We start from the raw sequence: 22,654 nt of genomic DNA on the forward strand, positions 1-22,654 counted from the left end.
TGTACAAAAATACTCACTCCTCCTTTCTCCAGTGTTTTCCTACAGTATCTAGCACCTAAATTATAATTTTCTAAGTGAAGATGTTCTAATTCCAGCTGTTTCATGTGATGTTCAGTAAGGCACAGTATGTGTGGAAGATTTGAATTCATGGAGCTTATTAGTTCATTTGTTTTGTTTCTCAATCCTCTTATATTCTGATGGAATATTCTTAGTACTTTATTATTCATTGAATTTAGTAGACTGCAATTAGCTTTTCCGATTTCTATTGGTTCACTTACATTATTGTCTGAAAGATTAGTTTCTTTTGCAATTTCTTTTACTTGATAAACTTTACTTGCACTCTTTATCCTAAAAAATGATTCTGAACACCCATGACAACTGGAATGTGTCTGCCTTTAATGCTCTCTACAATGAGTCGCGTCAGCTTGTCCTTGCCTCGAGGATTAAGATGTGTTGCAAACCAGTGCCAGCACATGCATTGGTTCATCCCCGTGTGGAGGTGGGTTAGAATACATCCACTGTATCCTTGTGAGTTGTAGAAGGTGGCAAAAAGGGAACCCAGTGCCTGGGGTATAACTGGGCTGCCCTGGCACAGGGGGACATAAATACAGGGACTTGGTCCCCTAGGTTGGGGAGTGGATGCAAGTCTGATGACCTTACTGTGTAAAATAATTATTATTGCAAAATTCAAAAAAATTAAAACCAGATCAAATCTGGAAGAATCTTCTAAGGAAGGCTATGGCTCAGAAGTGCTGTTTTGATGATGATGATGGTGATGGTGATGGTGATGATGATGATGATGATGATGATGATGAAGGCAACTACATGTACTAGTACAGCAGGCACAGTGTCACGTTTACAATATAAGTCCAGTTACTGCTAATGAAGGTTCTGTAATATCTAGTTAACAGAAAGTGACGCATAGTCTGTGTTCCTGATGTTGAAATCAAACTTTTCTTGCCATGAGTGTATCCGTTTTGCCACATTAAGTTGCATTCTGTTGTCAGTACTCCTGAATTGGATACTGTGGAGAACCACCTGATCCAGGGATTGCAGCTCCTGCACCTGTACAAACCACCGCCTCCATACCCCATCAGTCGACCAAGCAGCAACAGCACTCCAGATCTTGCATCAAAAACACTGAGTCCTCCACAGCCAACTTTTATTAACCCGCAGGTACTGCTAGGAGTGGTTGCTTGCAAGTGTGAATTTGAAACTAGCATTGTAAAGAGCCTTTATGCACAACATGCCAGGGACCTGGGTACCATGCCACAGGTGGTCAGCTGTGTCTGCCCCTCAAACTTCTGCTGCCTTCAGACAGCCAAAAAATATATATATATATATAGACACATACACAATAATTAAGATGTGATATTTTCATGGCAGTAGGCTATCTTCTATGATGTAGAGCCATGTAGATCTTGTGTGAACCAACATTTTGTAGGAACGTATTGTCTCAGTCTTCAGGGTAGAAAAATCCACGAGCGAGGAATCAGCATGAGCAGGTGGTTGCAGACTGACTCTGCCACCTCCTCACTCTGCTTCCTCGCTTGCTGATTTTTCTACCCTGAAGATGGAGGCGATACGTTCCTCCAAAACGTCGGTTCACACAAGCTCTACACAGTACCACATCCCAGAAGACGACATTTTTCACATACAGAAGAAGTTTGCTGACTTTCTTTTGATGTGACATGGACTGCATAGAAAACAAAAACTTAAGGGGGTGACAGACAGGCAGCAAGGTGATCTCATCAGCCTCGTTAAGTAGGCTAAAAAGTTTAATTCTCGTGATGTTTTCTATTAATGTACTCTTGTAGGATTTGAGGTTCTCATGGCAATGGTCATGAAGAGCTCTCTATTCTGAGATATAACATGTAGTCTGTTGAAAGGCTACTGACACAGTCAGGGTTAACAAATAAGCATGAGGCAGTTAACAAGCAGAGCTGTTTCGTGCTGATTCCTTACATGTATCCAGCAATACAGTTTATTTGTTCTTTTAAGGTCAGTGGATCCAGCCCTGACTTGGTATCATCAAGGAGTCTTGGTCCAGGCAGACACCAGCAATATCACCATCATCATCATCATCATCATCATCATCATCATCATTAACCAGTGAATCATCATCAGCAGCAGCATCATTACATTGATCCGGCAGTGACCTCTCATCAGCTTTTGCCTAATCCAGAAGCACATCATACTTACACCAATCTGGCTGCAGTGTTGGACACTCAGCAACAGCATCCACATCTGGAGGATCTGCGGAGAGCCTTTGTGGCCTCAGAAGAACCTAACATTGTTTACTGCATGGGTGGAAGTGGTGATGTAGGACTGCTCTTGGAGAACAGGTCTAGATCAACCACAATGCCATACCAGACTATGAACACTGTATCCACTGGGTCACAGTATGCTGGCAGGGCACCTGAACCCATTTATGAGAATGTTCCACTTCCGTGGGCAGCTGATGGCCGAGTGACAGGTAACAGTTTCGAATTTCAGGTGACAGATAAAGTGACATAGTGAAGGTTATTGCAGCTGATGTTGAAAACTTAAGTAGTGACTGAGATCTCTGGTACAGTTGTGTTAATGTTGTGGGCATACAGGGTTTGGAAAGGATTGCAGATAAGGCAAATTTCTGGGAAGTGGAAGCAGTGGAGTGACAGGTACTCAATTATTCACAGTTTTCCTACTTGTCACATGGGATGATGAGTTAATATATGAAGATGGCTGTCTTCTGGGATGTGACACCATGTAGCCTGGTAGATCATTACCGACATCTTGGAGGGATGTGTTGCCTCCATTTTCAGGATAGAAGTGTAAGCAAACTGGGGGAAAATATGGACCAGATATAAGGAAGGGATAGTGGGATTGGGGTTGATGGAACTAAGAAATGGCAGTTATACTGAGGGTAGATGTAAGGAGAGAGAGTATCCATGCCTCTAGTTTATTGTCTGAGGCCTTGCCATTCCATCCAGTTTCTGTGGTTATTAGCATGCTATACTTCGAACCCAGACTACTGTTTTGGCTATTCACTGTTTAATTTTATCATTTTCGGTATGCAAACAAAATTCTGTGAATCGTGACATTTCAGGTTCTTGTGGATTGTCTCACCATGTAGTTTGGTATATTGTTATAATTTGGAGGAATGTTCTGTCTCCATCTTCAGGGCAGAAGATACCAGTATTTCAGAGGAAAATGCTGCCTCTGTTTTTAGGGATAACAGGTTCTACTACCCTGAAGATTGAGGTAGCATTTCCTGCAAAACATTGGTAATTATTTACCAGACTACATGGCATCACATTCCAATGTATCGCAACCTTCAAAATGTTGTATAAGTTGTTTAGTGTAAGTGTTCTCTTAAAATTAGATATATTTAATAGGTCTAATGGGTGGTGGAGATGGTCCAGGTGCTCGAAGTCGGACGTCCAGCATGCAGTCGGCACCAGAGACATGTCAAGTACAAAATGCAGAGCATAATATTGGAATGAGTGTCGTCATGCCAGCATTGTGCACTGAGAGCAGTGGGGGACAACAGCACGTTCGCAGTTCAGCAGCTGAACAGTTCTCACCGAGAAGTAGGCATGTTGCCGTGAACCACACACCTCCAGCACCACACAAAATGGCCTCCTCCTCTCTTCAGTTCCCAGGGAAGAGCAAGCTGGGAGCAGCATCAGAAAATTCTTTTGCATCAGGTATAAACGCAAGCCTTTGTCTTTCTCCTCTGTTGTTATCATGTCATTATGTATGTTAGCAAGTAGTTACAAACAGGAGCAGAAGATGGCAACAGTAGAAGGTATGCTTTGGTTGGGTGTTGTTTTGTTTATTCTCCTGTTGTTGCATAAGCTAGCGCGAGACTGAGTCTACTTGTAGGCCCATTATACCAGCCCAAGATGATAGATGAGTATGGAGCATTTGATGGAATGAAAATAGGCAAGTGAAAGTGAAGTTCTTGAGGTGAAACCTGCTCCAATGCTAATGTAATTTTAGTTTTATTTGAGGTTTGAGGTTCTCACAGCTGCGACTGTGGGATGTGACACTGCATGGTGTAGCAGATTGTTACTGGGCATTTCAGAGGAATGTGTTGCTAGCATCTTCTCCATGAAGATGGAAGCTGCTCCTCCAAAATATCAGACTACACTAATCACATCCCAGAAGACATCAATATTCTCAAGTTTATTGTATCATCTAAAATAGATAAAATTGTATTAGATGGCACTGAATGGGTTAGCTTAGCAGTAATGCTCTAGTATCATATTCCAGAGGTTTCAGTTTGAATCTTGACGGAGGTTTTATAGTGGATTTTCTCATTCCCTTGGGGCAAATGTGGCGTAGTACCTCAATTAGGCTACAACTACTTCCTTCTAGATCCTTTTCAGTTCATCATTCATCCTACCATTTAATGCTGTACAGCTTAAGGTACCGACAGTATCGTTAAATGATGCCCACACATAAAAAATTTAGATTACACAACATTATAACCATTAAGTACAGTATGTTATGTACAGGTGCTGAACGTCTCTGTGAGGAAGAGCAGGTGCATAAGAGTGATGCGTCTGCAAGCTGTTCGGGTATGGATTTTGGAAAGCAGAAACCAAAGAGGAAGTGGGGGCTGCTTGGTGGGGGTGGAAGGACTAAATCGAGTTTAAATGCCAAAGGCTCAAAGAGCAATACATTAACGGAGGGAACGGTGGCTGATGAAGATGTTGCCGGAAACAGGTGGAGCTCAGGCCTGCCAAGGTTACCTCTGCCAGCTACCATATCAAAGGAAACTATGGTATGTAGTACAAGGGTTTTTATTATTTTTATGAATTGGCAGTAGGAAATAGGGAAATGGAAATATTACTGCCACCTGTGATGTAATGCAATGCAGCCTGGTAGATAGTTACTAATGTTTCAGAGGAATTTGCTGTCTCCATCTTCATGGTAATGACACTTAGGATGGATGCAACAGGTTTCTCTGAAATTTTAATAATTATCTGCCAGAATACACCATGTCATATATGGAACACATTAATCTTCATAGTCACTGCTATGAGAGGCTCGATTCTCACTGGGAGTAGTTTCTGATGGAAGGATTTGAGACCATAGTGCTGGAGAGAATATCCAGGACCTTAGCAGGGCGAAGGAACATGAAATGAGGAAAACTGCATAATGCAGTGCTTCGCAATTTGTGATTTTTGTCTATTGTCAAGGAGCCAGGATAGTGGTGTTGGTACAGTGGGTGTATATTTCCATGCATTCTTTAACTTTTGCTCTAGACAGAGGTGAACATAGCTTCACACCACATTGACCACTCTCTCCCCAGGGAAGAAGCCCCTTGTATCCATTGAATAGGAGGCTGGGTAGGCCACAGAGCCAGTCTGAGCCAGTTGGTGGAGGAAGGAATGTCCATTTTGTATGATATTCACTGTACTGTCTGAGCTTACTTCATACACATGTAAATCTGTCTTGTGTAATTGACTGTGCCACTTGGTTTTCTTCTAGGCTGTAGTTGCTATTCATGATTGGCTTCTCATTTCTTTTGGTAGTGCCAATTACTGGAAAGGAAGCTAGCAGACAGTCAGCTGTTCTTTGAATTTGAAAGGATTCCAAAGAAAAAAACAAACATTGAATTTGGAACAGCATTGCATCCAGATAACATTGCTTGCAACAGGTGCGTAGACCTATCTAGCCACATTTGGACTTCAGGCACTTGATGAAAAAGAGAAAATTCAACATTTGAATTGAGTATAACTTATTACAAGCTTGTGAACACAGTAATGATCCTTTGGGTTCCGTAAAATGTTGGGAAGTTCTTGAGTGGCTGCACAGCTGGCAGCTTCTCAGGAAGGGCTCGGCTCCATGGAGTTAGTTTAAATTACAAATTAGAGTAAGAACAGAACACTTAGCAGGCATAAGGGCTGTAATGATGAGAAAGGTCATGGCTAACATCTCTCTTAAGTGCTAAAGGGCACAGATATAGCAAGCCAGTGAAAATATAATATCACTACATGGGTGAGGTACACAATGGGAAAGTGCCTTAAAATTGGGCACAGCCACTTCCTCCCGCATCTCATATTTGTCATTCACAGGCACCCTACTGTGTGACAATACACAACCTGTATGGTTGAAATAATGTTGTTAAACAACCCAAGAATTAAGAATCAGTCATTGGGAGTATCTTGTGAAACTGGTACGCACTTGTTTTTCTGTTGGTGCAGCTGATAGCATACCCAGATTTCATCTCATTATTCTCACTGGCTAAACAGCCCTTTTTGAGCCATAGTCCTCTTAGAAGGTTCTGCCAGATTTGTGTGTAGACCATCTGGTTTTCACATCCTTGGATTTCATAATAGTAATTTTTTTACACAGTAAGGTTGTCAGCCATGCTTCCAATCCCCAGCCTGGAGGACCAGGTCCCTGTATTTATGTCCCCCAGTAACAGGGTTTCCCAGTTACACCCCCAAGCACCAGATTCTCTTTATGTTGGCCTTCTACAACTCGCAGGGCTACGGTGGAGGTATTCTAACCCACCTCCACACAAGAAAATAAAGAAAAGTTGTGGAACACCCATCTAGTTTTGTTTAATCCTTTAAAGGGCAAAGCTCATCTGAATAATATACAGAAATTTGGTTCATACTTCACAGATAACAGCCCACTTACCCATTAGGAATTTTGTTTGTCTAGTGACATTCATGAATTTATTCTGAGAACAGTTTTAACATACCAGATCCTTCCTGCCTGTATGTGTTCAGCTTTTTAATGTTAAAAACATGTGGTGTATATGATTACCACTGCCAAGGTAAGGTAAAGTTGTCCCTGTGCTTAACTAATTAATAACTGTGCCATGAAGGCATATGGGGGACTGAATGTATAGGTCCACATTTTCTTGACCTCGGCACTAGCTGGAGTTTGGTCAGCGTCACGACCCCGGCCGCTTTACCCCCAGAGAAAGAGCCTCTTGTACCCATTGTATAGGAGGCTGGGTGGGCCCCAGAGCCGGTCTGGAAGACGTGGAGAAGAGAAAATTCTTGACCCTACTGGGACTTGAGCTCCGATCCCTTGGTCGTCAAGCTCGTAGCCAGTATCTATACCGATTAAGCTATCCAAGCTTACATCATCTCCAAGTAAAGGGGTAATAAATTTTGCCTTACAGGTACAAAGATGTACTGCCATATGAAGAAATCTGCGTGAGGTTGACTCCCAGCAGAGAGAAAAAGTTCGGGTACATAAATGCTTCCCATATCACAGTAAGTCTGTAGTGTAGACATTATTCTTATGCCACATAAGTCAGTGATCCTGTAGGTGCTTGGTTTTGGTTTCAGGTAAATTGCTCCTGGTCTATTCCAGCACAATCATTCTTGATTCTTGGCCCTGTGAGACCCATGACCATACTTCTCTGTCTCACCACCCTGACTTTGGGTGTTCCCTTTGATGAGCTTTCTTTTACCTCAAATTTTTTATTTAAACGTTCTGTAAATTGTTATAAGCACCCCTGCTGCAGTTTCCCAAAACATGGCACTTGTGGCCTCAGATATTAGGGTTTCAGATCTTTCTGAGGACTTGAACGTATCCCTCTCAGACTCGAGGTATCAGGAAGCAGCCTCCTCTTCCTCTTCATTATTGCCTTCCCCCTTCTTAATCTGTGTCTTCAAGTTCCTGCCCTTATTCTTCTTACTCTTCGTCCCCCTCTTGTGAGTACGTATAGCGAACTGTTTTGATGTACTGCAGGCCACCGTTGGCACTCACCAGAGGTTGTACATTGCTGCTCAGGGACCACTGCCTGCTACTGTCAGTAGTTTCTGGCAGATGATCTGGGAAGCAGATGTGTACCTGGTAGTAGTGCTGACCGGAGCACAGGAAGAGGGGTCAACTGTGTACTGTCCTGGGCTGGCAGAGAGGTGTGTAGAGGTTGGAGAGGTGAGTGACTGCTATATACAGTACTATATCTGACTGTGTACTCGGGTTCAAACCCGGTGGAGGTCGTGGAATTTTTAAGAGCGGAAAAATTCAGGGAACAAGTCCTCCGGGAGGGACTTTAAGCCGTGGGTCCCGTGTCGTAGCTTTATAGCACGTAAAAGAACCTCATGTCTCCAAAGGAGGCCACTGAGCTAAATTAAGGACATTTCCCACCAAACAGTAGTCTCTAACTCCTCTGGTAGATGGGGGAAGCATTGAGATTCCTCTGAGCCAGTAGAGGCCAACCTCTCTGGCTAAGTAGGGACTGATGGTAAGCACCAATACCGGTAGGTTATAGAGGCTGGTAGAAGATTGTAGGGGGATGCACAATAGATCAAACTGGTCGCGGTGCATGTGGAAGCCCACCCCCTCCAATAATAATAATATCTGACTGTCATCAGTTGGTGCCCATGCAAGATTTTTCTCTACTCCACAGTGTCCAGACCAGCTCTGGGCCCCATCGAGTCTCCTCTCCATTGGGTACCGAGGATTTTTTTTTCTGGGGGTAAAGTGGCTGGGGTGAGAAACTGACAGCTTGGCTCCTTCAAGTGCTGAAGTCAAGAATGTTATATCTATTCCTCAGCGGCTGCATATATTTTCATTGCATGGTGCATAATTAATTAAGCACTGGGACAGCTTTACCTTCTACCTTTACCACAGCAGCATGAATACTAAGATCACAATCAGGTGCTGTGTGACAGCATGTGGTTTGTTAAGTGGGCACCATAATTTAAGAGGAACATGCTGCCTCTCTCTCCAGATTTACCTTGGACAGTCTGCAAACCTACATGGTATCATGTTCTAGAGGACAACAACCTGCATGGTTGCCACCCTGAGAACCTCAGATTTTGTACAGCAGAACTACATATTAATGGTTCTCCTTCTGTGGATATTGCAGTAAATTCTTTGATTAAGTTTAATTAAATCTGTTTTTCAGTTTCAAGTGTGGCGCCAGTTTTCACAAGAGACTGGCCACTGTTTCACCACCAAGTTGCAACTCTTTCACACATCGTCTCGCCGAGGAAGGGGAGTGTGGCATCTGCAGTATTTAGAGTGGGGTGACCAAGGCTGTCCTCATAATGTTGGGCACTTTTTAGGCTGGTATTACCCTAAATGTCCCCACCAATGGTATCTCCACCTTATTGTGGTGGTGGGGTTTGAGAGCTCCTGAGACCCTGAGAGCTATGCCGGCGGTAGCATGGCTACTGGTAGGGCCACCCATGCCGGACAGGTCAAGGGGTAGGAGCCAGACAGAGAGGGATACCCTGGTCCTCCAGGTTGGGGGTTGGGTGTGAGGCTAACAACCTCACACTGTAGAAACTAAATTGTTCAGAAATCCGAGGAAAGAGTAGCCGGACGGACCTATTCAAGATGACTTTGAAAATGTTTAAAGGATTTGAGAATTGGATCTTGGAATGTACTATCTCTTTACAGAGCCAGAGCTCTAAAAATGCTACTTGAACAACTAGATAGCTATAAACTAGATATCACTGCTATACAAGAACTGAGGTGGTTGGGTAAAGGAGTCAGGGAAAAGAAGGATCATATTGTATTCTATAGCTGTCAGAAGAAGAGTCACATGTTTGGAACAGGTTTTATTGTTAATAAAAAAGGGAAGCATCTTATTTTAGACTTCTGGGCAAAATCTCACAGAACATGTAAGCTACAAATTAAGGGAAAGTTTTTTTAACTATAGCCTTATTTGTGCACATGCCCCAACTGAAGATAAAAGTGATGAGGAGAAAGACTCCTTTTATGATGAATTGGATGAAATATATGGCGAATGTCCAAAAAGGGATTGTAAAATAATCATAGGGGACATGAATGCCAAAATGGGGAATGAGGATGTAAATAGATCGGTTATTGGAAAACATAGCCTACATAACAAGTCAAATGATAATGGGATGAGATTAATAAATTTTGCGTCCTCAAGAAACATGGTAATAGGTAGTTCAATGTTAAATCATAAGGATATACATAAACGAACCTGGAAATCCCCTGATGGAAATGTGTTTAATCAAATTGATCACATGCTAATAGATGTAAGGCATTGTTCAGATTTGATGGATGTCAGGAGCTACAGGGGAGCCAACATTGACTCTGATCATTACTTAATAATAATGTCAAAGATTAGAAGTCGAATATATAATGCAAGGAAGATACATGGATCCCAGGTGAAGTAATTGATTTGTGGAAAATAGGTGGAACAAGCAGTTGCAACCACATATACTGGATTAAGATGGCACGAAAAGTTGACGAAGCTTATAATTTTGTTCTTGTGCACTTAATTGAGCAAAAGTCTGGCATATATGACAAACGCCATCCAGACTATGCCAGGCGGGACAAAGTAGATTTGGCGTGGGAAAAAATTCTCATGAATTTAAGGAATCTGGTATGTGTGTATACGTTATATATATATATATTATAACCAAAACTTATAATGAGACAAAAATACAGAATATGTCTGCGAAAACAATGTAAACAAACACTAAAATATGACCCATGCTTTGTGATAAATACCAGCAGTTGGGTTAATCCCATTTATCAGCTGAATTCAATTATTGTAACTCCACTGAGACGGAATTTCTCCTGCTCTTGTTAAGAAGTAATCAGCCAGTTGATTTCGCAGGTGCTGTCCCGTCAACAATCTTTGCCTTCCATCATCATCATTATCATCATAATTTAAAACATGATGACTTGATTGATTGAGTGCATAATTTTCAGCTCCTTCGCAAAATATCCCTTCCCGGATTATGATCAAATTGTGGAGGACAACAGATGCTTTGATGACCGAATTCACAGTTTCTTCTTTGCAGCACATTGGCCCCTCAAATATCTTGAACTTGGCAGTTAGAGTACCAAAAGCACATTCTGCACTTTTTCTTGCACGAGGTAGTCTGTAATTAAATATACGTCTTTTGTTAGTCACCATTCTTCTAGGGCAAGGTCGCATTAAATTTATTTTCGATGAAAATGCTTCATGTGTTATGAATGTAATGTGGTAACGCTGGTGTGTTAAGTGACGTCACCACATATTGTATTTTATAATATTTAATGGTATTTTCTCACATTAATTGGGCATAAGACATTGTGAGATACTCTTGATACATAGCATAAGACGGCAGAATAAGCCTAATATAAACAGATATATATATGGACAAATACCGTCTTAAGTGCAACAATTTTACTGTAGTTTTTACTTCTTTTTCCTCTTCCACACTACATGTTTCGGCCCTAAATGGCCATCATCAGGTGTGTATCACTCACGCAACTGTTACACTGCTTGTTAAAAATTTAAAAACACCAGTCTTTCCAATGGTNTATTGTGGTGGTGGGGTTTGAGAGCTCCTGAGACCCTGAGAGCTATGCCGGCGGTAGCATGGCTACTGGTAGGGCCACCCATGCCGGACAGGTCAAGGGGTAGGAGCCAGACAGAGAGGGATACCCTGGTCCTCCAGGTTGGGGGTTGGGTGTGAGGCTAACAACCTCACACTGTAGAAACTAAATTGTTCAGAAATCCGAGGAAAGAGTAGCCGGACGGACCTATTCAAGATGACTTTGAAAATGTTTAAAGGATTTGAGAATTGGATCTTGGAATGTACTATCTCTTTACAGAGCCAGAGCTCTAAAAATGCTACTTGAACAACTAGATAGCTATAAACTAGATATCACTGCTATACAAGAATTGAGGTGGTTGGGTAAAGGAGTCAGGGAAAAGAAGGATCATATTGTATTCTATAGCTGTCAGAAGAAGAGTCACATGTTTGGAACAGGTTTTATTGTTAATAAAAAAGGGAAGCATCTTATTTTAGACTTCTGGGCAAAATCTCACAGAACATGTAAGCTACAAATTAAGGGAAAGTTTTTTTAACTATAGCCTTATTTGTGCACATGCCCCAACTGAAGATAAAAGTGATGAGGAGAAAGACTCCTTTTATGATGAANTAGAAACTAAATTGTTCAGAAATCCGAGGAAAGAGTAGCCGGACGGACCTATTCAAGATGACTTTGAAAATGTTTAAAGGATTTGAGAATTGGATCTTGGAATGTACTATCTCTTTACAGAGCCAGAGCTCTAAAAATGCTACTTGAACAACTAGATAGCTATAAACTAGATATCACTGCTATACAAGAACTGAGGTGGTTGGGTAAAGGAGTCAGGGAAAAGAAGGATCATATTGTATTCTATAGCTGTCAGAAGAAGAGTCACATGTTTGGAACAGGTTTTATTGTTAATAAAAAAGGGAAGCATCTTATTTTAGACTTCTGGGCAAAATCTCACAGAACATGTAAGCTACAAATTAAGGGAAAGTTTTTTTAACTATAGCCTTATTTGTGCACATGCCCCAACTGAAGATAAAAGTGATGAGGAGAAAGACTCCTTTTATGATGAATTGGATGAAATATATGGCGAATGTCCAAAAAGGGATTGTAAAATAATCATAGGGGACATGAATGCCAAAATGGGGAATGAGGATGTAAATAGATCGGTTATTGGAAAACATAGCCTACATAACAAGTCAAATGATAATGGGATGAGATTAATAAATTTTGCGTCCTCAAGAAACATGGTAATAGGTAGTTCAATGTTAAATCATAAGGATATACATAAACGAACCTGGAAATCCCCTGATGGAAATGTGTTTAATCAAATTGATCACATGCTAATAGATGTAAGGCATTGTTCAGATTTGATGGATGTCAGGAGCTACAGGGGAGCCAACATTGACTCTGATCATTACTTAATAATAATGTCAAAGATTAGAAGTCGAATATATAATGCAAGGAAGATACATGGATCCCAGGTGAAGTAATTGATTTGTGGAAAATAGGTGGAACAAGCAGTTGCAACCACATATACTGGATTAAGATGGCACGAAAAGTTGACGAAGCTTATAATTTTGTTCTTGTGCACTTAATTGAGCAAAAGTCTGGCATATATGACAAACGCCATCCAGACTATGCCAGGCGGGACAAAGTAGATTTGGCGTGGGAAAAAATTCTCATGAATTTAAGGAATCTGGTATGTGTGTATACGTTATATATATATATATTATAACCAAAACTTATAATGAGACAAAAATACAGAATATGTCTGCGAAAACAATGTAAACAAACACTAAAATATGACCCATGCTTTGTGATAAATACCAGCAGTTGGGTTAATCCCATTTATCAGCTGAATTCAATTATTGTAACTCCACTGAGACGGAATTTCTCCTGCTCTTGTTAAGAAGTAATCAGCCAGTTGATTTCGCAGGTGCTGTCCCGTCAACAATCTTTGCCTTCCATCATCATCATTATCATCATAATTTAAAACATGATGACTTGATTGATTGAGTGCATAATTTTCAGCTCCTTCGCAAAATATCCCTTCCCGGATTATGATCAAATTGTGGAGGACAACAGATGCTTTGATGACCGAATTCACAGTTTCTTCTTTGCAGCACATTGGCCCCTCAAATATCTTGAACTTGGCAGTTAGAGTACCAAAAGCACATTCTGCACTTTTTCTTGCACGAGGTAGTCTGTAATTAAATATACGTCTTTTGTTAGTCACCATTCTTCTAGGGCAAGGTCGCATTAAATTTATTTTCGAGAAAAATTGGAAAGACTGGTGTTTTTAAATTTTTAACAAGCAGTGTAACAGTTGCGTGAGTGATACACACCTGATGATGGCCATTTAGGGCCGAAACATGTAGTGTGGAAGAGGAAAAAGAAGTAAAAACTACAGTAAAATTGTTGCACTTAAGACGGTATTTGTCCATATATATTGTGTGAGTGTAACAGGATGCTGAAATATAATATTATAAACAGATATTTCGCAACTTGAAAATAAAGTCATCTTAGCTGCACACGGCACTGAGAGTGACGTTATGGTTCCGGGAATTAGCTGGAAAATCCAGGCACAACACTCTCCTTATAAGGAAATAGACGCTATGAAGTCACATGATTTTGCCACACCCAAAGACAATACTATATATTGTAACCATTCGGGGATGTAAAAGCCATTAAGATAGTGCAGCATGCACTGTACGCTTGAGAGCGTACTGCTCTCGTAAAGTCGGGGGTTTGATTCCTGTTTGTACTTATTTCATGTCTTGATCAAGTAAAGTGTTTGGTTTCACCTCACAAGCTCGTGTCGTCTACCTTATTTCACACATCCGAGTCTTCAAGGAGATCTCACTTATCTACACGCCCAACGCTTCGGTTCACAACACGCTATACGACTTTGGCAGGTAGAGTTCAACATCACAGCTGGCCAGCGCATCTCACCTGTTGGAGTAGTGCAATAACATCTTACCTGTGGTGATTCAGGTCAAATCACCTGGTGGCAGCTATTCACGTTACCTTCTACGTTCCCAGACGTAGTGACACACTCCTAACATCCTGAGTTCGTGTGTGAATCACCATCCTCACGCGAACGTAAACAAACTACATTACATGAAGTAGTAGGGAAACTTTTCGCCGCTCTCTTCCAATGGTAGAGAAGTTGGAAATGGGATGTGCAGTTCTTCAATCTCCAGCATCTCTCCGAGTTTAGAGGCCCTAAATACAGACTCATCACTGTTCTTGCCGAAATCTCCGATATGGACAGTAGTAAATAGGGCATCGGCGTCTGCACATGCCAGTAGTATTATTGAAAAATAGCCCTTGTAGTTGTAATATAGTGATGCGGTTTTAAGAAAGCATTTTATGGCGACATGTCTCCCATCAACTGAAACTATGCAAATTGGCAAATTCCAAAGATCAAGGTATCTTCGTGCAATGATTTTCCATTTGATTCGTTCGGTGGTGGCATGAACAGGGGTTGCAATATCGTCCATATTGCAGATGTAGTGTCTGCTATTATGGCAGATTTTGTTCTCTGTCCCCTCATAAACTGAAAACTTAATGCTGCGAAACTGCTGCCAGTAGCCAAATACCTGAAAACAAAAACATGTCAGAACCAAAGTTGCAATATTTAAATAGTTTGCTTTAAACCGTCTGAATTGTTTTACACTGGATGTCTGTCAGATCCGTTTACCTTTTTTCAGTCGCAGCCTGTAAAGAGAGGTGGAAACATTTAAGAACAGTTTTCGTCCGCCGTTTGCATAAGACACCTTCTGGGTCGTCTGGTACTAAAAAAACGTCCATATTATCTTTATGACGCGATGCAGTTGATGATTCCTTACATAACGAAAGATAGACACCAGGAAGGCAATTTGGCAGCTCCGCACACAGAAGAGGATACATCATTCTATGGAGAAAACGAAGAAGACACTCAGATGAACGAAGCGCCGAATGAAAACATGCCGGAAAATATCACACCATCGGAGAGCCCTACCGTGATACAAGCTTCTTGTCAGAGAAACCAAAACGATTCTAGGCAGCTGTTGTTTGGCAAACGACGTCAGCTAACCGCCTTGGATCCGGATGATAAAGAGTTTCATGAACTACATGAAGCAACAAACACAGTCAAAAACTCCATACCCAGATGCAGAATTGTTACACAGCCTACTCCCAGACATGAATGAATGACTGCTAACCAGAAACGTACGTTTAAAATTTGAGCTCTGAATTTAAATGATGAGCTGTTAGAAGGTGCAGACAGTGACCAGCAGTCTTCCACAGCGTTGAGCGAGACATTCAGTTTCTATCCTACTATATCTCTTCGAGAAGAACACAATAGCTCCCAGTCAGTGGTAACTTATTGGGAAAAGGAATGGAGGAAATCAGGAAACGTCGACCCTCATTTAAATGGAACAGATGACAAAAATTGACAGTAACAAATAATGTAAAGGAATATTTTCTGGCAGTGTTATTGTATTTCTTTAGATGTCTGCAGAATTTGTATATCGGTAAAAAGATAAAACTTTCCTTACCTCAGAGTAATCAGTAGTCTTTCTTCTGCTGGCACAGCTGTAAGAAAATTTGTATCTTGTCTTCGAATTTGAGGTCCTACAAGATCCACTAATAAAGAAACACTTTCATGCTCATTCTGTAAAATGATTTGAACAGGTCTGGATCCTGATTTAAGTTCTTTCGAAACAAAATAAGCACCTGCGTTTAAATTGTCGCGAAAGAATGGATACACCCAAAGTTTCCTCTACTCCTGTCTTCTCCTCTTACGCCTTCTCAACCACCACCTTATAATTGGAGGATCAGTATTATTATCTGACATTGCAGACGAGAAGTACACGAATTAGGCTTGTAGACACCCACTTTAGATGATGTAACTAATCGAATGCAAGTTTCCGCAGTGTGCGCCGACTAATCTGGAAACCAATTGCCTGCTTGAAATCGGCGATTCTTCTCGGAAATCGCGGTTGCGTTGAGCTGTCAAGTTTCCTTGGTGTGCTCCCGGCCTAAACGTAACACGGCATTTACTGGGGAAGCAAATAGCAGCAAATAGATTTGATGCGCAGCGTCTTCTGGGATGTGCTAATGTGGAGTCGGTATAAGTTAATGGAAATTTCGCAGCAACGTGCTGTCTCTGTCTTCACAGCAACAAAGGTAAGCTCCAGCGAACCCAGCGAGAAACCTGCAGTAGGAAACAAGGAGAGGGAACACCGTGGAGACTTGCAACCGCAACGCAACAGAAATTTCTGAGAAAAATCTCCGATTTCCATCAGGCAAATGGTTTACAAATTAGAAGGCGCACACTGAGGAAACTTGGTTTGAGTTATTACTCACATCACCGTAAGTGGGTAAGTTTGTCCGACGTAATGCATGATTGTATTTTATAATCTCGTGCACTTATCTTCTGCAGTGAAAGTTAATAACACTGATCCTGTCATAATATGGTAGTAGTAGAGACCGGCTGAGAAAGCTTTAAAAGAGAGGACGGCGACCATAAAGAAAATATTACTTACTCACTTAATCATGAGCTCATAAGGGTGGGCCCTTCTTGAGGAGCCAACAATTCTGCAGCTACTCAAGAATTTCCCAGTATTTTATCGAACCCGAAGGTACATTATCGTGTTTACAAGAGCCCTCCACTGGTCCAGATCCTGAGCCGATCAATCAAACCATACCATCCCATTCTATCTCTCTAAGAACAATTTTAATATTGTCCACCCACCTACGACTTGGTCTTCCCAGTGGTCTCTTTCCTTCTGGCTTGTCAATAAATATCCTATATTCATTCATCTTCTCCTCCATTCTTGCTACATGCCCTGGCCACCTCATCCTCCTTGACTTGATCGTTCTAATTTTACTTAGAGAAGAGTCAGGTTATGAAGCTCTTCATTATGCATTTGAGGAAAATATTGGGATGTTAATTTGTTTTAATTAAGATCAATTTATTTTAATCAGGAAATATCCCGTTCACACGCAATACAACATTTTGACAAACAGTGCAACAATTTTAGCAAAATAGAAGACCCCTGATGACTGCCGTATACACCCGAACCATGTAAAGTGGAAGGATGACTATGCAATACATTGAATTAAAGATGTAAATAATTTGTGAAATAATATATGAATGCAAGAGGATGTATAAATACAACTGACACTAGGAACCCACGCGGCAACGCAATTGTGAGAAGATTGGCAGTCTCCGTTGCTTGGAAGTTGAGTTTCATAGTCTTCCCGCGAGTTTCGTTGCCGTTTCATCAATTTCCGCTGTTCCATTCAGTAACATGTGTTCAACTCAGGCTGATAATAATTCTCGGAAATTGCGTTTGTCCTCTCCCGTACGTCACCTCGCAACGCTCACCTGAGTACGCGGCATTAAAGCAACCTATGAACTAACTAACGATATTTTAAGTGCTCTCAATGACAGATTAATTGTGGGAGGGATTTTCTGTGACCTAGCAAAAGCTTTCGATTGTGTTAATCATGATATCTTACTATCGAAATTAAATTTCTATGGAATAACTGGCAAAGCTAATGAATGGAGCAAATCATACCTCAAAAACAGGTATCAAAGAGTTGAAATAAATAATAAAAACTCCAGTCATAATGCATTTTCAAACTGGGGAATTATAAAGCACGGTGTTCCACAAGGATCAATTTTAGGTCCCTTACTTTTTCTTCTCTACATAAATGATCTATCTAAAACCATCAACAATAAATCTAAACCAATTCTATATGCAGATGACACTAGTATAATATTTAAGAACTCTAAATTTGAAAACTTTAAAAATGACATAAATATTGTATTTGAAGCCTTAAACAGATGGTTCGAAGCCAATTTACTCTCATTAAATTTTGATAAAACCCATTACATATCATTCACAACTAAAAACAACCACCAAATTGATCTGGACATCAGTTATGCCAACAAATTAATCTGTAAAGTACTTGATACAAAATTCCTTGGAATACATGTAGACAGTACACTGTCTTGGAAAATACATATTGAACAAATTATACCTAAATTAAATGCAGCTTGCTATGCGATGAGATCAATTAAGCCTTTTATGTCACAGGAAACATTGAAGATGGTTTACCATGCCTACTTTCATTCTATTATGAACTATGGATTAATATTTTGGGGGAACTCTTCACATAGTGTAATAATTTTTAAAATACAAAAGAATATAATTAGAATCATTACAGGATGTAGAAGTAGAGATTCATGTAGAGAATTATTTAAGAAATTAAAAATTCTACCTCTTCAATCGCAATACATATTATCGCTTCTCTTATTTGTTGTTTACAACAAAGATAAATTCAAATTAAATTCTGATGTCTATAACGTGAATACTAGACAAAAATATAACTTCCACCTACCCTCATCAACTTTATCAGTATATCAAAAAGGAGTCTACTTTACTGGCATAAAAGTGTTCAACAATCTGCCACAAAGTATTAAAAACTTGGGCAATGATACTAAAAAGTTTAAATCAGAGTTAAAGAATTATCTACATGCTCATTCCTTCTACTCTTTAGATGAATACTTCAATGTAAATAGAGAATGATGTAAAATTAAGTTATATTAATTTTTAAGCTAAAATTGCCTGTACTTATGTATGTAACCTTTTGACTTGTTCTGTATCCAAAAGTACTAACCTGCTTAGGATTTATAGAATGTAAATAAATTCAATTCAATTCAATTCAATTACTTCCCCGTAGATTACAATAGCGCCCATTACTAATGGAATGCACTCCACGTCCTTGCGCAGTTGTGGTCGTTGCGGTGGTTAAGTTGTGGCGAGGGCTACTTCGTAGGAGAAGAGTAAATTGGACTAAAGGAATGGGAGTGTGTTTTTGTTTGTTTTGTTGTATTTTGTGTTAGTTTTGTGTTAGTGAATTGGGATATATTCTCTAGGCATGTTCAGGACACTGGATAGTTACGTGTGTGATTATTGGTACGGGTCCAAGTTAAGCACAGAGCTGAGAGTGTAAGTCAAAAGGAAAAATTATTTTGCGTTGTTGATACACAAGCATGTAAACGTTTTGAGGGCTTTGAGGGAATTGCAGTGAATGATTCTGACACAACTACTGGCTTGAACTTGGTTGCAGATTCGTGTTCTAATGTGTGCTCGTTTACGTTAAGCTATCGAATGGTTTGAACAATTAAGCACCTTATTTGTGCAATAAATAACATGTCTGAATCGAAACCTGACTGTGATTCATTTAGTATAATAAATGATGCCCCCAGTGCCGATAAATCTGGGATTGTAGAGTGTTACGCAGGAGTGCGTGAGGTAAGATCTGTTCATAGATGTAAGACGTTTCTTGTATTCTGTGTGTTCTGTTATGATTTTGAAAGTGACTGCGGTATAGGTTTGGACCGGTGTTATAACTCACATCACACGATATCAGCAATACACTAATAGATATTACTAGACAATTGAAGTAAACGAACCTGTCATGGTTGACGAGGTCACGCCAATTGGTTGAATTCTAATATATGGAAGCACTCAGGATCTCTTGGTTGGTGGCTGTCCATGCTTCGTCATGTTAGGCTTTTCATTTTTCATAAAAAATTCAAACCGACAATTAGGATTTGAATTATGTTTATAAAGATGAAGGAATGCCAACAGGTATGGGGGAGCTGGTGCCTCCACAGTTTAGAATTTCAGCTTAATGTACCACTTTTTATGTCAAGTTACATGGGTATGGAAATGGCAGTCCATCGGTATACAGAGACATTTGTGATGTATGACTAATTACATTTCACTGAGCAAGTCCATTTCAACAAGTGGAAATGAGTCAGAGTTAAAGGGAGAAAGTTAAGTTACTCTTTGCCTTAGCACTTCAGATGAAGTAGGATGGTAAATTATGTTGTATTTTTTTTACCCCAACACTTGATTGACATAATTAGCAAAGTAAAAAGTGTTTAATCATGATTTGGACCGTTTATGTAAGAGTAAAGTTAAAACTTTGTAAAATATCTCGGTATATTTTAGTTATAAATGGAGTGTGTACCAACATGTTGCCAGCTAATTTATAATTTTTTAGATGACTTTTTAATGCTTCGTTAATAAGAGAGGCACAATTACTGGTAAACATTATTGATTTTTATATGTAGAGTTGATAAATTTTGTTAACAGGCTGTAAGTATTGGTGTAGCTTAATGTTGGTGATGATATTCTGTATTCCGTATTGAGGGGGTGCGTTTCCCCATGCACTTAGACCGATTACTGGTCCATTGTGCGTCCCCCTTTAATTTCTACTGTCTCCATACCCTACCGGTACTGGTGCTTACTATCAGCCCCTTTCTGCCAGCGAGGTTCCAACCTCTTACTGGCAGTGGTATCTAATAGTTAGTCCCTTTCTGTCAGCGAGGTCATCTCTCCTGTGGCAGGGGTTCCTAGTCCCTTTCTGCCAGCAAGGTTTCTACCCTCTTCTTGGCAGTGGTATCTAATACTTTAGTCCCTTTCTGTCAGAGAGGTCGTCCCTCCTCTGGCAGTGGTGCCTGATACTTCCCCCATCTACCGGAGGAATTGGAAACTACTTGGGTGGGAAGCTTGGCCTAATTTTGCTCAGAGGTCTCCTAGAGACATGAGGTTCTTTTACGTGCCGTAAATCTACGACACGGGACCCACGGCTTAAAGTCCCGGAGGACTTGTTCCCTGAATTTTTCCGCCCTTAAAAATTCGACGACCTCCGCCGGGTATTTGAACCCGCGTACTACGAGTCGTGAGGTGGGAACGTTACCTCTAGACTACGGAGGCCACTTATGTTGGTGATGGTTGTATAATGTAATCAGTAATTCTTCAACAGAGGGAAATGAATTACAACATACGACATGCAGGTACCATAACTGCACCTTGATAAAGGATAAAATGCATGACCCCTTTTTACTGTTTGTGTGTGTTATTACCATGTTTCATTACTTTTCACAAGAATAATCAGTGGCTGAGATGAATCTGGTTTGTGTTATAGTTTGGCAGGACTGAAATGAAATTGTTGAGCTAGCTGAGATTGATCTTAGGCTGTAGAGTTGCTACAGAAGAAGAAGAAGAAATATTAGTTGCTAAAACAGGAGAGGGCTCAAATAATAGCTCTGTGCCATGAGACCTCTCAATAAAAGCAAGCCAAACTAAGACGTGTTTTATTCTTAAAGGATGTAGTTGCTAAAGCAGGAGAGGAGTCAAATAATAGCTCTGCACCATCAGACCTCTCAATAAAAGCAAGTCGAACTAAGACATGTTTTATTCTTCCAGAATGTAGTTGCTAAAACAGGAGAGGGATCAACTAATAGCTCCGTGCCATCAGACCTCTCCACAACATCAAGATACAATGAAGCACAAGGCCATGGCTCTGTGGTAGCTACACACTATAATACTTTAGAAGAGAAAGGACTTGCTGAGCGCTGCAAGAGCCGTATTTTCTACCTCAGAAATTTCAACAACTGGATCAAAAGCATGATTATTAGTTAGTTTACACCATTATATATTTTAAATAATCTTATTATATTCAAAACACTTTGGGAAGGACATATTAGTACACTCCTTTTAAGTGTTTCCCTCAGTGTGTAGAGGATGGTAAATATTGGAATTTAACTTCACAGAGTCCAAGTTAACATCTGTTATTTATTGTCCATCAATATTGCAACACTCTTCCATTCACCACTCAATTTTTAGTTAACATTATACACCTTGACACTACATGTTTCGGTCCCAAACGGCCATCTTCAGGTGTCTTGATATGTTACAATTATTTTATTTTATTAAATTCTGTTAAAACTGCTACACTGTCTTAGTTTGTGTTAAAATCAGATGCTGTAGTCCTCTTTTTAAGGAAAACCAGATAGAATCCTTTAAAGTTTCTGTTATACCCATGTTATTTTGGTGCATAATATTTCACCTCGCACTGGGTGTCTTCCATTTTCGTAAATGTATGTCTGTCCAGGGTGTTTTGTCTCGGCAGCTTGCCCCTCATGTTCATAGCCTACTTTTCAGTTATGACTGCCATATGCCCCTGATTTGCGCATTTCCTTCACAGCATGTGGTGTTATCTTTACCAGTGCGGATGCAGTGTGTTTGTTCCTGTATTTATATGCCCTGGTTGTGAGGAGTGGGGAGAGATGGGGAAGGGTATAGTGTTATGTTGTGTAATTTTGTATAGTATTTCAAATATAAAGTTGTGTGTGTCGATGTTGGTGTCATTCATATGTAAATCTCTTTTACTAAATTTGTAAATATGGTATTTCTCAAGCATATTTAGATATTTTCATTTTGTTCCTTTTGCTCTGGTTTCCATGGTGTTTATTATTGTGCCATACCTGTGTGTTTCGTGTTCAATATATGACTTGAAGATCCTGAGTTACTATTGTTACTTT

At 40.3% G+C, this 22,654-nt stretch overlaps 3 protein-coding genes and 1 long non-coding RNA gene across 6 annotated transcripts in view; 3 read left to right on the top strand and 1 right to left on the bottom strand.

The window, feature by feature from the left end:
• Positions 1–2,129, top strand: part of LOC111870435 (tyrosine-protein phosphatase non-receptor type 14-like) — an 8,139-nt gene extending 6,010 nt beyond the window's left edge. Inside the window, exons 4-5 of the mRNA XM_033753841.1 lie at positions 1,008–1,176; positions 2,002–2,129. Of these exons, the coding sequence (XP_033609732.1) occupies positions 1,008–1,176; positions 2,002–2,109 (277 nt within the window). The 3' untranslated portion in view covers positions 2,110–2,129. The remainder of the gene's footprint in view (positions 1–1,007; positions 1,177–2,001) is intronic.
• The window catches only part of LOC111870427 (tyrosine-protein phosphatase non-receptor type 14), a 25,502-nt gene extending 16,365 nt beyond the window's left edge, over positions 1–9,137 (top strand). Inside the window, exons 10-17 of the mRNA XM_023862727.1 lie at positions 1,008–1,261; positions 2,114–2,476; positions 3,378–3,689; positions 4,503–4,771; positions 5,526–5,650; positions 7,133–7,226; positions 7,708–7,896; positions 8,873–9,137. Of these exons, the coding sequence (XP_023718495.1) occupies positions 1,008–1,261; positions 2,114–2,476; positions 3,378–3,689; positions 4,503–4,771; positions 5,526–5,650; positions 7,133–7,226; positions 7,708–7,896; positions 8,873–9,106 (1,840 nt within the window). The 3' untranslated portion in view covers positions 9,107–9,137. The remainder of the gene's footprint in view (positions 1–1,007; positions 1,262–2,113; positions 2,477–3,377; positions 3,690–4,502; positions 4,772–5,525; positions 5,651–7,132; positions 7,227–7,707; positions 7,897–8,872) is intronic.
• A 4,538-nt stretch (positions 9,138–13,675) lies between these two features.
• Positions 13,676–16,528, bottom strand: LOC111870431. 2 transcript variants are annotated; one of them, XR_002843845.2, is made up of 3 exons: positions 15,801–16,528; positions 14,963–15,175; positions 13,676–14,861 (listed from the first exon to the last, which is right to left on the bottom strand). It is a non-coding gene; the product is annotated as an uncharacterized LOC111870431 (long non-coding RNA). The 2 variants fall into 2 exon arrangements; XR_004513661.1 differs by lacking the exon at positions 15,801–16,528 and adding an exon at positions 15,263–15,791.
• Positions 16,529–19,034: 2,506 nt separating this feature from the next.
• The window catches only part of LOC111870433 (mRNA cap guanine-N7 methyltransferase), a 44,252-nt gene continuing 40,632 nt past the window's right edge, over positions 19,035–22,654 (top strand). Inside the window, exons 1-3 of one of the 2 annotated variants that reach the window (XM_023862733.2) lie at positions 19,035–19,265; positions 19,387–19,571; positions 21,537–21,747. In XM_023862733.2, the coding sequence (XP_023718501.1) occupies positions 19,470–19,571; positions 21,537–21,747 (313 nt within the window). In that variant the 5' untranslated portion in view covers positions 19,035–19,265; positions 19,387–19,469. Of the gene's footprint in view, positions 19,572–21,536; positions 21,748–22,654 lie in introns of both variants that reach the window. The other variant, XM_023862732.2, reaches the window with a different exon arrangement.

Source organism: Cryptotermes secundus, unplaced genomic scaffold (assembly GCF_002891405.2).
Source record: "Cryptotermes secundus unplaced genomic scaffold, Csec_1.0 scaffold1428, whole genome shotgun sequence".
Taxonomy (NCBI): domain Eukaryota; kingdom Metazoa; phylum Arthropoda; class Insecta; order Blattodea; family Kalotermitidae; genus Cryptotermes; species Cryptotermes secundus.